The 14545-nt window shown below is 39.9% G+C and overlaps 1 protein-coding gene across 2 annotated transcripts in view; it reads right to left on the reverse strand.

Annotated features, from left to right (window-relative positions):
• Positions 1–8980: 8980 nt before the first annotated feature.
• LRPPRC (leucine rich pentatricopeptide repeat containing) overlaps positions 8981–14545 on the reverse strand; it is a 93759-nt gene continuing 88194 nt past the window's right edge. For both annotated transcript variants that reach the window (XM_010967767.3, XM_074378788.1), the window contains exons 35-38: positions 14464–14538; positions 12350–12434; positions 10241–10383; positions 8981–9140 (exon numbers count right to left, since the gene is read on the reverse strand). In XM_010967767.3, coding sequence (XP_010966069.3) covers positions 9084–9140; positions 10241–10383; positions 12350–12434; positions 14464–14538 — 360 coding nt within the window. In that variant the 3' untranslated portion in view covers positions 8981–9083. The remainder of the gene's footprint in view (positions 9141–10240; positions 10384–12349; positions 12435–14463; positions 14539–14545) is intronic.

A 14545-nucleotide genomic window follows, 5' to 3' on the forward strand; every position in this document is an offset into this window, starting at 1 on the left:
AACAGTCCTTTGAGGTGGGCAGTATCCCATTTTATAGATGAAGAAACTGAGGCACAGACTAATTCAGTTTGCTAAGAAAACTCACAGGACTACTGTGTGATGGAGTCATGTGGGGTCAGAAAGGCCTTTGAGGGCTTTAGGAGTTAGAGGGCAGAAGGCAAGGCCTGAGCCGCTGTAAGGCTTGGAAGCCAGGGAAGCTCTGGAAGATGAAGTGGCTTATAGACACTGTCAGCTCAGCCAGGCCTCTTACAGTTGCATCTCACTGGCCCTGGCTGGGGCTCAGGACCAGCCTGGAGCCTCTCACAGTGGCCCATATTGGATGGAGCAGGCCCAGGTCCCATGCCTTAAGCCTGAGCACTGAGAACCAGCTGATGCAAAACAGACACACAGAAAGCAGGGACGGAATTACTCCCCAAGGAAAATGGGAGTCTGTAACCAAGAGAGGAGGGAAGGTGGCTGCTTAGGGGGCAAACAGCAAATGTTCACCATGGGTAGTAGCCCTTGCTACTTTGAGTGTGGTCCCTGGGCCGGCAGCATGGGCCTGGCCTGGGAGCTGGTTACACTGGCAGAATCTCAGGCTACCCAGACCCACTGAATCAGAATCTACATTTGAAAAAGATTCCCAGGTGATCTGTATGCACATTCGAGCTTGAAGAGCAGTGCTCTAGCACACTGCCCTTATACAACCGCCAAACTGGGGATATTCATGTTGTCACACTGTAATACTGCACGTGTCCCATCACCACCACAATGGGCAGACCCCAGTCAAGATCCACTAGTTGTCACTAATTGTTCTGACAATGTCCTTCAGAGCAAAAAGATCTAGTTCAGGGTCTAGCGTTGGATCTAGTCATCAGTTCTCTTTGGTCTCCTTTCGTTTGGAACAATCCTCCACTTTCTTTGACTCTCATGACCTTGACACATGAAGAGAGATGTGGATGACATCATTCAGTTTTGTTAGAACAGTCCTTTGAGGTGGGCAGTATCCTATTTTATAGATGAAGAAACTGAGGCACAGACTAATTCAGTTTGCTAAGAAAACTCACAGGACTACTGTGTGATGGTTTGTCTGATATATTTTCACGATTAAATTCAGGTCACACACCTTTGGCAGGAGCATCACAGAAGGGATGAACTCTTCTCATTGCCTCCTGTCAGTGGCACATGATTTCATTTTGTCCCGAACTGGTGTTAACTTGAATCACTTGATCAAAGGGGTGCCTGCCAGGCTTCTCCACAGTCAATTATTTTTCCTCCGTTTGTTATTAATAAGCATTTGTAGGCAGGTTATTTTGAAACTGTATAAGTGGCCTGTTCCTTATCAAACTTTCCATTTATTAGTTTTTAAATTTATATCAATATAAACTTGTGGTTTCCTATTTTATTCAGTGGGTTATAATCTTTTACTATCATTATTAATTTTGATGCTCAAATGGTCCCTGATTTGGCCATGAGAGCCCATTCAAGGTAGCTTCCCCCCTCTTTTGCCGTGTCCCTATCATTCTCTGAACACTTTCACAACAAGGTGCTTCAGGCTTATCTTGTACTTTCCCACCCCTAGCCGTGGAAGCAGACACTTCTCTAAAGAATTTTGGTTCCTTTCAGTGGAAAATGGTATTTAGAAGCCAAGATCTGAGTGATAAGCATGCCCATTGGTACTGGGGCATCATTGCCCCCTGGTCCTCTTAGTGGACAAAGCTAGGAACTATAAACGCATGTATATGTTTATGTGTGTATGTATATCTGCACACACATAAACACACCTGTCCAAGTTTTATATATATATATATATAAAAACATATATAAAGTGTATATATATTTTCTACACATTGATTCATCCAGTTCCAATCTACCACCACAAACTGACTCTGGTTTTCCTCCTTTTTGTAGTTATAACTCTCCTCCAATTGTAAGAAACCTGGTTTCCATTAACCTTAATATTTTCACTCATTTGGTTAATCCCTGTACATTAACCAATCTCCCATCTACACTGAATGCCTTCTCTTGTGTGGATACCCTGCTACCTCTAACTCCCAAGTCCAAGCTGTCCCCAAGTCTGCAAAGAGGCCCTCTTCACGCTACTCTGGCCCACCACAGCTCCCTCACTCCCACTCACACCCCTACCCGCTCCGTGGTCTCCTAGTGGCTTCAAGGCCTAAGTGGAGAAGAGAGAAGGGCAAAGACCGGGATTTTTTCTTTAACTCCCCAGTGATTCCAATGTGCAGTGAGGGCTGACAGCCACTGAGGTACATCATATAACTTCATGAGAGTTACAACCACTCAGTTTACAAAGGACTCTAATAACTCAGTGGGCTGAGGGGCCAAGGAACAAAGGTCAAAGTGCCAAGGCAGGAGAGATGTGGAAACTCCAGCAGCACCACTGCTTTTTCTTTTTCTTTTTTTCCCTAGAGCAGTGGTTCTTCACCCTGGAGATGCCAATGTGGACCCACCTCCAGAGATTGATTCCACTGGTCTTTTTTTAAAAAATGCTCCCTAGAGCGTGTGAGGCCAGGGTGAAGAACCATTGTTTCAGAGGCATGCACACAGTTCAGTGAGCCCTCCCTGCATTACAGGGGTAGAGATCTATTTCTGTGTAATTATCAAAAGCAAGGGGTGCGAAGAGAATATAGGCAAAACATTCTCTGACATAAATCATAGCAGTATTTTCTTAGGTCAGTTTCCCAAGGCAAAAGAACTAAAAGCAGAAATAAACACATGGGATCTAATCAAACTGAAAAGACTTTGCATAGCAAAGGAAAACATCAACAAAATGAAAACCTACAGAATGAGAGAAAATATTTGCAAATGATGCGGCTGACAAGGGATTAATATCCAAAATACACAAATAGCTCATATAATTCAATATCAGAAAAACAAACAACCCAATCAAAAAATAAGCAGAAGATCTAAATAGTAATTTCTCCAGAGAAGACATACAGAAGGCTAACAGTTACGTGAAAAGAAGCTCAACATCACTATTTATTAGAGAAATGCAAATCAAAACCACAATGCGGTAGCACCTCACACCAGTCAGAATGGCCATCATCAAAAAGTCTACAAATAATAAATGCTGGAGAGGGTGTGGAGAAAAGAGAACCCTCCCACACTGTTGGTAGGAATGTAAATTGGCGCAGCTACTATGGAGAACAGTATGAAGATTCCTTAAAAAGCTGAAAATAGAGCTACCATATGATCCAGCAATCCCACTCCTGGCATATATCCAGAAAAGACAAAAATTATAATTCAAAATGACACATGCACCCCAGTGTTCACAGCAGTACAATTTTCAACAGTCAAGACATGGAAAAAACTGAAGTGCCCATCAACAGACGACTGGTTTAAGATGTGGTAATACATATACAATGGAATACTACTCAGCCATAAAAAAGAAATACTGCCATTTGCAGCAACATGAATGGACCTAGAGAATATCATACTAAGTGAAGTAAATCAGCAAGAGAAAGACAAATATTATATATCACTTAGATGTGGAATCTAAAAAATAATACAAATGAATCTGTATATAAAACAGAAGCAGATTCACAGACATAGAAAACAAATTTGTGGTTGCCAAAGGGGAAGTGTGGGAGGGAAGGATAAATTAGGAGTATGGGATTCACAGATACAAATTACTAAACATAAAACAGATAAGCAGCAAGGATTTACTGTATAGCACAGGGAACTATATTCAATATCTTATAATAACTAATAATAGAAAATAATTTGAAAATAAAGACAACTGAATCACTTTGCTGTACACCTGAAACTAACGCAATATTGTAAATCAACTATACATCAAAAAAAAAAAAAAAAAAGCAGGGATTGCAAATCTTTCCCATTAGGGGTCAGATAGTAAATATTTTAATCTTTGCAGGCATAGTCTCTGTTGCAACTACTCAAGTCGACTGTCACAGTGTGAAAGTGCCACAGACAACTGCAAAGTACGGGTAGTATGGCTGTGTTCCAGTGAAACATTATTTATGAGAACAGGCAACACGCTGGATTTGGCCTGAGGCTGTAGTTTGCAGACCGCTGATCAAAAGGTAAAGGTTTTGAAATTTGCATTTTAAGCCCTCCAATTTTGAGTTATGCTATTGACAGGGAAATTTTAATTAAGCAGAAAATAATTACCTATATTGACTCAAGTATTTCCTGATGTGATTTTTTTTTAATTGCTTTCGTTCCTATAAAGATTATTTAAGACTCAATCCTGCCCTCAGTCAAGCTGATCTCCCTGGTCAGGCTCACAGAGGTATATCTTGCATTTGCTTTTTTGTTTTCTTCCACTTTCTTCTTGTTTTGATCCCAGATTAAACAGCTAGCAGCAGTGATATTTAAATCTACCCCAAATCCAAGTGTTAACTACAGACCTGGAGCTAGGGGGTTCTACTGAGATGGAAATAAGTCACTTGGCAGAGTTGAGCACAGCTGCCTTGAGCCACTCTCCTCTGGGCCCAGTCATGGGTCTGGAGCACCAAGCAGGCTCCGAGGAAGAGATCAAAGGCCCGGGATGCAGGAGTGAGGAAGCATCTCACTGGCTGATCTGTGCTTATTTGAAAAATATACCCAATGCTCATGCCTGAAAGAAAGCATCCTTATTGGCAAATAGTCTTAACTAGGTAGTTCAAATCTCAAGTCATCTGTCACTTGTTTTTGGTAAAATGATTGGTTCTTCTGAAGTCACTGGGGCATAGAGCAATATCCTGTATCCCCATCACACGGTCCGCCCAAGGCAGCTGGGGCAAGGGAGGAGGCGGGCAGGTGGAGCATAGCGCGCTTTCTGGTGGCGGCCCAGAAACAGCCGCTCATGTGGTGTTAGTAGCTAATAATTAAAACAGTGTTTTAAGCAGTGAGTTGAGAGTTTTAAACACACAGCAACTCAAAGGCTGGATAACAGTTCCCAGCTTTCGTATAATAGTGCTCACTTTTATCGTTTGTGTGATGGTCTTTGTAAAATTGGAGGTGTTCCTTGTTTTCCCAAACTGCTAAAAAGCTCTCCGGCCCCATGGTAAAATGAAGCTTGGTTTTTGTCCATTCTACTCACTGTGCTTGCGCTCAGCCTGAGGTTATCCAATTTCATCACATTTGAGAGCCTGCCTCCTCTTCCTGATGGCAAATGTGGAAATGCTTTCACGTGGCACACAGGTTTTGAAGGACTTCTTGGGCTTCAACCCCCAATAACCTAGCTCTGAGCTACCTACCAAGTGGCATCTCTGATCTGCTATGAAGATGTGTGTGTGAGGAAACCTTCAGTGCACATGAACCGTAACGTCTCAGAAAAAACATGACTTGGAAAGGGGGACAGGTGATGTGCCCAATGAGCCATTCAGTGATGCTTACTGGCCACCTGCTGGTGCTAGGCTGTTCTAACAGGTGGGTCTGTGGACCACTGGGAGAGTTCAAGTTCTTGGGGAGGAAGCTACAAAAACAAATAACTAACGGGTAGAGTCTCAGCAAGTGCACACCCAGGGGCAGGGCTGGTGAGGTTACTTTCAAGAGAATTCTCTAAACATGGGTCCCAAGGGCCAACCATCATCCGAACAAATGTGCAGGGGCAGTAAGTCTGAAGTTGGTTAAATGTTTTTGTTCTACCTGGACCTGATGTTTCTTTTTTTCAGGTTTAAAAAAAAAAAAAAAAAAAAGAGGTAAGTGCCTATTTTGAATTTGCTGATGCAGCCATTTTATTTGTACTAAGGCAGCATAATGTGGGCTTTGTAAAGCCCTCAGGCCTGAAAGCAGGATACATGTCTAATGGAAACACTCATGTGCATGATTGTACAACAGCAAAGCAATAAATTACCATGATTTTGTACCCCCTGCAGCTATTTAGTTCGACCATACTTCAAGAATGCGGCTTTCACTTACAGAAAACTCCACAAATATTGGTTGTCAGAAAGACAAACACTGAATGAAAATTATGCTCAAAGACACAGGAAAAAGTGTACAGAGCACACACATTGCAGACCTGAGAAACTGTACTAGGAAAAACAATGTGCAATATAAAGCTTGCTTAATAACTTACAGGAACTTGAAAACCTGGTGATTATGCCAGGTCCTGGGTATTTGATTAAATGGAAGAAAATAACCTTACAGTGCAAGCTGTCCAGAGCCTGGGAAAACCTATAATAACATAAAAGTATTTTTTTTAATATTCTTTTTTTGGGGGTAGGGTAATTGTTTTATTTACACATTTATTTATTTTAACGGAAGTACTGGTGATTGAACCCAGGACCTTGTGCATGCTAAGCATGCACTCTACCACTGAGCTACACCCTCCAACACTAAAAAAAAAAAATTCTTATAGAGCTTCCAACTTGGCATTAACTGAATTTTTAACGGAGTTAACTGGACTGCATCAGTTTTTTTTGCATTCTAACAGTAATACTGTCAAGAATCCTCGACATGTGATGTATCGCTGTGATTCTGGACAAATTAACTTCTGTGAGCACGTTTTCTCACTGTGAATATCAGGCAAGAGGGGTGCCTGACATGTGGTAGAACCCACAGAACCCACCTGACAACTCGGGTATATGCAAGGCCTGGGGATACTTACACAGAGAGCTGCTCCCCTGAAGTTCACAGCCTGTGTGATATTGGTTCTGCGTTCAAGTGGCTGTGGGATCTGCAGAGAGAGAACAATTAATACACTGGCTGGGAGCGGTGACACTCGTAGCGGCCTTGGGAGCACTCACAAGCCAAGAACAGGAGGGTGGGGACAGGGCTCCCAGTCATCTGCATGCCTGTATAATGCTCCGTCTGACAATTGAAGCAAGATAAAATCCCCTTCGTTTTCAGTGTCGTTTACCATAACCCAACTCTAACTTTGTTACTCTTCCTGGTACAATTTATTAAATAGCTCCTTAAACAGAATACAGTGACTTTGTTGATTCTGAACACCATTTAACAAAGAAATTCTGGCCACAATAGTGGCCACCACACAATTTTCCATTAAAAATTTCCAGACTAAAGTCCTTGAAATGGCTTAAAGCGGTTATGCAATTTGCTAAGATAAAAACGAAGAAGCCAGTGGGGTTTTGGAGTACAATTTATTCAAAGCATTTCACATTAAAATTATATTAAAGTACAATCATATAAAACACTATACTTTTCTGAAGTTAACAGATGTTTACCTTTTAGAATTAGCTGTTTGCTTATAATTTGAGTCTAAAAGGTATCACTCAGTGCTGCTATAATTGTGTTTACTGTTTCTATTTATTTTAATTTTGCTATTAGATACTTAGAAAGCATTCATAAGCCCACCCAGAATATGCAATGATTACATTTTAAATATTTACATTCCAAAGGGGAAACCAATACAGTGCTACAGATATATGACTTGGTAATTCTTTACTGCATGTAATATATTTAATGGTCCAGACTGCTGTTCAGAATGCTAGACGAAGGATCTGCATCTGTTTCTTCTGTGCTAGACCCACCTTTTACCAGAGTCCATATACAAGACTGCCCTGGAACTGCTTCATGCAAATGAGTTTGTACTCCCAGTTTCCCCAAAGATGACTGGGAAGTCCAGATTATGCCCCAAAGGTTCCACCTCACTTTAGAGACCTATTTTAGTGACTAGCAATAAAATTTAGCTCAACTAACTTATGGTTAGCATAACTACAAACTATAAGGCCTGCTTCAGTGGAATGACTAATGGAGTGAGGCTCACGGCAAATCAGGTAATATCAAAACTACAACGTGTACAAGTCCTGCACTGAGGAGTGCACAAAGGAAAGCTTCACCAAGTCCTCCAGGCTGGGACTCGGCACTGACCGAGCCCCTGACTCTACCACAGAGAGAAGGAAAGCATGGCTGATGCCATGATGACGTTTTTTTCTTGGCTTCCGTCCATCAACCCTGCCTCTCATGCCATCTGTAGGCTCTAGGATGGCTCGTCCCACAAGACACAGGTTAGCAACATGAACAGCATGAGGCCGGCTTACCCGCCCCAGCCCCTTCTGCCAAGGCCGTGTCTCTCTTCATGTAGACGGTGGGAACCAAGTAACTTCACTGAAACCAAAACAATAGCTAATCATCGATTTCCAAATGGACAAGGAATACATCAAGGTGGGGATAACTCTCAAATAAAGCACTTTCAACATTTTAAAAATTAATTACATAATCCCCAAATAGATCAACATTACATATTAAGATGGCAAACCATCTTGACTACCCATCTTGGGTTCCTTTACAGTAACTAGTTACAATATAGATATTAACAGGCATGAAGGCCAATTTGGGGATAACTTCGATAAAACTGAACACAAACCAAGATTTCACTCCTTCATGTATACTTCATCACATGTTCATTGGATATGAGTCCAGTGTAGGGTATAGCTTGTGCTGATGAAGACCTGAAACCAAGACAAGAGAAAGCGCATTGCTCTAATTCATGACCAAAGTCACGACTCAGATGTAGTTTTGGAGACGTCTGTGAACAGAGGCTCATGGGGGCCATTGTGGTAGAGGGAAGACCCGGAAGGGAGCGCCCTGACCAAGTGCAAGCCTCTGTGAGTCTCAGCTTCTCACTGGGAAATGACGAGCGCTGGATCTGATGACTCATGAGATGCCTTCTGGCGCCAACATTTTACAAGATCAGAAAAGTGTACAGGGCTTTAAATAAGTAAAGAATTGTTATTTCACAGAATATTAAGCATTAGAAAGCTCATTGAGCATCATTTTGTCCAGCTCCAAAAGTTTCCAGACAAACATTACTGACAAGCAAGTCTTAACTAAAGGAACAACCTTTTTATGAAAATAATAAATGAAATAAAATAAGCATGGGATCTGAAGAGTCAACTGGGAGAAGAACCCTGAAAAACAATGGCTTCATACACCGGACACCTCAAAGAAAATGCCATACAGTTACATTATAGGCAAACTTCCCAAAATTCAAGTGACTCTGTACACACAGTTATTGTCAATAAGATGTTGAACATATCCTATACTATGAATAAATAAAAGTACATAAACAAGGTAACTTTTCATTTGTTTATTTTGTCCTCTCAAATACATTTAAAAAATAACATTTTAGACACAGAATCACAAATACACACAAAACAAAGTAGTGCCCAGTTGTTTCACAAAGGGTTTTCCTTCAATTCCTTTAGCTGCTTTGCATAAAATTCAAAGCTTTCCTGTAGAGAAAAAAAAAGGAGGGAAATTACACATAAAAGTTACCAGCAAGAAGTGATGGTACAACACTCAAAAATCATAAAGTACTGCCCCCCACCCATGTTCATTACAGCATTTACAATAGCCAGGACATGGACACAACCTAAATGTCCACTGATGGATGAATAGATACAGAAAATGTCACACACGAATATTATTCAGCTATAAAAAGAATGAAACCTTGCCATTTGCAGCAACATGGGTGGACTCTGAGGGTATTATGCTAAGTAAAATAAGTCAGGCAGAAAAAGATAAACACTGTGTGATCTCACTTACATTTGGAATCTGAAAAACACGAATAAATAAAATCAAGCTAATGGATATGGGAGAACAGACTGGTAGCTGCCTGAGGTCAGTCGAGGGTGTTGAGGGAGGAAGAAGATAGGTAAAGGAGTTCAAATTTCCAGCTACAAAATGAGTTAAGTCATGGGAACATAACGTATAGCACAGTGAGTCTAGTTAATAATACTGTACTGCGTATTTGCAAGCAGCTAGGAGAGTAGATCTTGAAAGCTCTCATCACAAAAAAATCTTTTTTGTGATTCTGTATGGTGACAAATGTTAACCGGACTTATTGTGGCGATCGTTTTGCAATATACACAAATATCGAATTATTATGTTGTACACCTGAAACTAAAATAATGTCAATTATACCTCAATTAAAAAAATTCCTAGATGAAATAAAAACCAACTTATTTAAAATGGAAGTGAACAAGTAATTAATAGTGACATAATATGCTTGGCTATTGAAATACTGGCCATTAAATCCTATTTCAAGTTGAAATGAAGAGAGAACTGCCCCAAGGACATTTGATAAATTCATACCTAGAGCTGAAGGTCTGAGATTGACCTCATATTTTAGACCTCAGCCCCAGAGGGCTATGTTCTCCCGCAGCCAAACCCACGGCACGGCTGTTCAGTTCCTGAAGCCCTCCCTCCAGGGTCCTTCACAGAGATCTAATCCTCATGTAATTAAGTATTCAACTTATTTTTTTACACATTATTATGAAGCACACACAAATCTGTAGAGGTATTTTTCCCCTCTTAATTAAGAAATACTCACAGGGGGTTCAGTGAAAGGGACAGACTCTCCAGCATTCTTCAGCAAAACTGCATAACGCTTCAGAAACATATCATTCAATTTTACATCCTTCGCAGTCAAATTTTCATATAGTGCTTTAGCAGATGCAACATCATTGTCCAAGACTGAAGAAGAAGATATTAATCATAGATAAAGGCAACCCATCTTCTCCTTTCCCCAAAACACTTAGCCTTTCAGGGACTCCTGGATCTCTTTTTATCCCAAAGCAAACAAATACTTCATCACCTTCAGCAGAAAGCCACATTCAGAATCTGTAACCTCCCCTCCTTCATTCCCTACCCCTCATTCAGCATTATTCCCTATGAAAGATAAGGAGAGGTTTTATTTTAAAAGACGCATGCTACTTAAAGTGACCACAAACTGAAGTCTTCAAATATAGAGTAAGTATACAGCATTCAACCTTCTTTTGCTTAAAACTCCACTCGAAATCAAGCTAATTCGGGGACTGCTGCAGTGAGGGGCCTGTAAAGTAAGTGATGTGGAAGTCTGTATCTATACCAATATCAAGATCATCAGCTAAACACCACCAAACGACTTTCAATACCTTTTCCCATTGTCAAATAAGCATATGAGGAATATAGTTGGCTACGATGACGGAAAGAAATATATATACATTATCAATATACATAAAAAATTATATACACCCATAAAACATTAATAAGTTACACTGATATTTCACTTAATTGGATGAAGTAGCCTAGGGGCTAAGTTTAGCTGGCTCTCTACTTGTGGCTGATTTGCAAAAATTTTGTTTTTAAGTTCACTGGTAAGATTAAAAAGGCTCTGCTAACAATTACTGTTGGTGATTCAACTCTTAAATTTTGCATTAGATTTTTAGTATCTAAGCAATTAACAACCCCCTGCCCTACACTGATGCTGAATAACCTATCCCAACTCTAGGAGCACCAAGGTGAGCCTCCAGGATGGATGTGGGAAGGTCAGGGATCGATCCAAGAATCTCCCAGAAGGGAAGGAGGGTGGGTGACTCTTCAGGTCTCCCTGGACTTGAACAGATCTTCACAGTTTGGGTGAAGTAGTTCCCTCTATGTAAATCCCTTGTTCCCCTCCCTAAGGGACCAAATCCTTCCCCTGAGTCAAGGGCTCAGCTCAGGTTCTACCTTCTAGGAAGCTGCTGGGAAAACTCTCCTCTCTTCCCTTGCACTACTTCCTGGCCCCTCCTGCTCTTCTCACTCCTGGCTCCCAAGTGCGATTACATAACATAGTAGTAGTTTTACACTATTTCACCTTTTTTCGTTATTAGTTAATATTTGCCAATTCCCCATATAAAACTTTAAGAAAGCTTGTGATTATAGCACTGTTTTGAAATACATCATGTTCCACTCATAAGGGTGAAAAAATGGAGAGCCAGTTTATTAATTCTGATTGCTGAGTCTGGTGTCCTGCCAGCAGTAAAGTCAACAAAACAAATATCCACCCCTTGCCTCAAGTGAGCAAATCAGTGGGTGTCAGATGGACAGGTGATCATAACTCAGAAATGCTAACATTTATCTGGATTACTGAGGAAACTGTAGACTGGCTCCTTTTCATATGTGATTGGCTGGCAATCAGGGAGCAAACTGTTTAAAAGACTGGAATTTTACCTGTGACTTAAGGTAAAACCTTGGGACCCACTTTTTAATTAAGGGGTCCGCTATTTCAAAGGAACAGGTAGGCAGGAGAGGAGGGCACTGATGGAGCAAGAAGGCAAATCAAGTGATAATCTCAAATATGTACCTATTTCATGTTACATTTTAGGTGGCAGGCCCTTGGAGAGACTGGACTGGCTCCCAATATGTACACCCAAGTGGGCTTCCAAGTTCTTTCCAGGAGCCTAAGAGCATACTTAATAATTGTGGGCCCCTCTGAAGATGCTCAGTGATACTTTATGTAAAAATTTTATGAATAATTTCCCATTTTCCTTAATATATCTTAAAAAACATATTCTGAAGCTAAATAATTTATATCGTAAGTAATATCTGATAGGATTACTGCCTTTGAGCTGAAGACTTAGCTGACTATACTACAGATATTTAAATCACTTAAATAATGCAGTTAGAGTGAACTTGTTACCATAGCTTTTCATGACGGAAGTATATGCTTCTTCCTTTTCAATTAATTCAGGAATCAATTCTAACAAAGATTTCATAGCTGGTGCCTAGGAAATTAAATACAGGTAACATTACTACAACTCAAAAGAACGGTGAAATAGAACACTGGTATATGGACATAATACAAAAAAATCTTGACAATAATGACAATACAACTGTCTGTTCAATTTAATGGACTATTTCTCCCTCTGTATATCTTAGAGCAGTCAGCCCTCTGTATCCAGCGGGTTCTGAATCTGCGGATTCAACCATACACGGATTGAAAATATTCAGGAAAAAAAAAAACCCAGGAAGTTCAAAATGGCAAAAGTTGAATTTGCGTCATGTCAGCAAATATTCACACAGCATTCACATTATATTAGGTATTATAAGTCATCTAGAGATGATTTAAAGTATACGAGGGATGTGTGGTAGATTATATGCAAATACTACAGCATTTTATATCGTGGACCTGAACATTTGCAAAGTTTGGTATCCTCAGGGGTCCTGGAACCAATAACCTGCAGACACCAAGGGATGACTACATCTGATGTTGATTTAATAATTTACATCCAAAACAAACCAGCATTTTTCAAAAGTTAATGCAATTCCATTTATATTTCTATGAATATTTTTATAAAGTATTATAAAGGTTGCTTGTTTTGTCAACTGGTAACCATTCCAGGAAGTTATGTGATCCCAAAGAGTAGAAGACATAATAACCGTGTCTTTTAGGTGCCAAAATTTTTAGATGAAATGTAAAGAATTCAATCAAACATTCTGAAGTTTTCCCTACTTGGTATATAAGCAGAGCATTTCCAAGGTATCACTGAAACTTTTACTTGATCACTTTCAGGAGTATCCAGACATAGTTACAATTTTACTTCCTGTAGTTCATACAGAACTACCACATCCTAATGAATAACCACTGAATATTTCCAAACATACCCCAATGCTGCTGGATAAATCAAAGATTTAGATACATTATAAAATTGAGGATTTTATATACACATTTATGTCCTGCTTCCGTAATACCAAGGAACGCTAAATCTGGCTTAATTATTCCACCATCAGAGAGCTAGACATTTTAACGGGGAATTTTCAAAAATCCTGATTTACTTTTTAGCATGTTTATTCAGTCCATCCATAGTTGGACCTGCATCTTCGCAGGACTTCTAGCAATTTAAAGTGTCCTGGGAAGAATGTTCTACACAGATATATTACGATACATTTCCTGACCCATCCTCTGAATAAGGCAGTAGGTACTTGGCAAAGCCCCACTGGTGGAGTGACAAGTGCTTTAAAAGATTTCTTACACTTTTAAATTACAAATTTAAAAAGACAGTCTCTTTGAAAGGAAAAACAAAGGACCACTAAATATTTTCTAAATGTTATTTGTTGTAAATAAATACAGGAGTCAGAGATTAAAAAGTGCAATTAGGTAAAAAAAAAAAATTTTAAGTGTTTTTTTGGGGGGGCAGTATATGAAAATTAAGGAAAACTAGACCTCTAAGAGCTGGAAACAACCTGTTTCACACAGAAATCTTTTTGAAATATGCTTTTATTCTTTTTTCAAAAAAACATCAAAAATAGGACCTGGTTCTCTTTCACATGTACTTTTTAGTGTAAATAGGTAACTGCACAAGCTGAGAACATTAATTTGTGGCACATATCAGTCTGAACGCTAACTGGTTCATCTACCCGACGATTTCCACCCGACAGGAGACGCCCCGCGGTGGAAGTCTCCATCAGCAGTGCTCTGTGCTCTGTACTATTAAATGTACCAAGTGACCCAAGCAACAGGATTTTTACCTTACATTTCTAAGGGCCCTTTCTTGGGGATCAGATCAGTGCACAACTACATGAATGAAGAATTCACCGCATAAACTTGTTTTGCATTTCCAGTACAATCAATGAGCCAGAACTGACTCTCTATCCACATCTAAAACAGTAAACAAGTACAGACCAGCAAGTGTTCAATATCTGCTGTATTTTTCGAAAAGGTCCTGTGCAAATAAGCTCTTCTGTGATACTCGATACCTTTGAACAAGACTGGCTTATAGCGTTAATGATTTATCAGCAAGTAAAGCACCATACCTTTCCCAATTTCCGAGAAGTCCTAATACAGAACACCGAGATAATTGGAATTTGTTCAGCAATTGCTCCACATCTCTGAAAA

The sequence above is a fragment of the Camelus bactrianus genome, chromosome 15 (genome assembly GCF_048773025.1).
Source record: "Camelus bactrianus isolate YW-2024 breed Bactrian camel chromosome 15, ASM4877302v1, whole genome shotgun sequence".
Lineage (NCBI taxonomy): Eukaryota > Metazoa > Chordata > Mammalia > Artiodactyla > Camelidae > Camelus > Camelus bactrianus.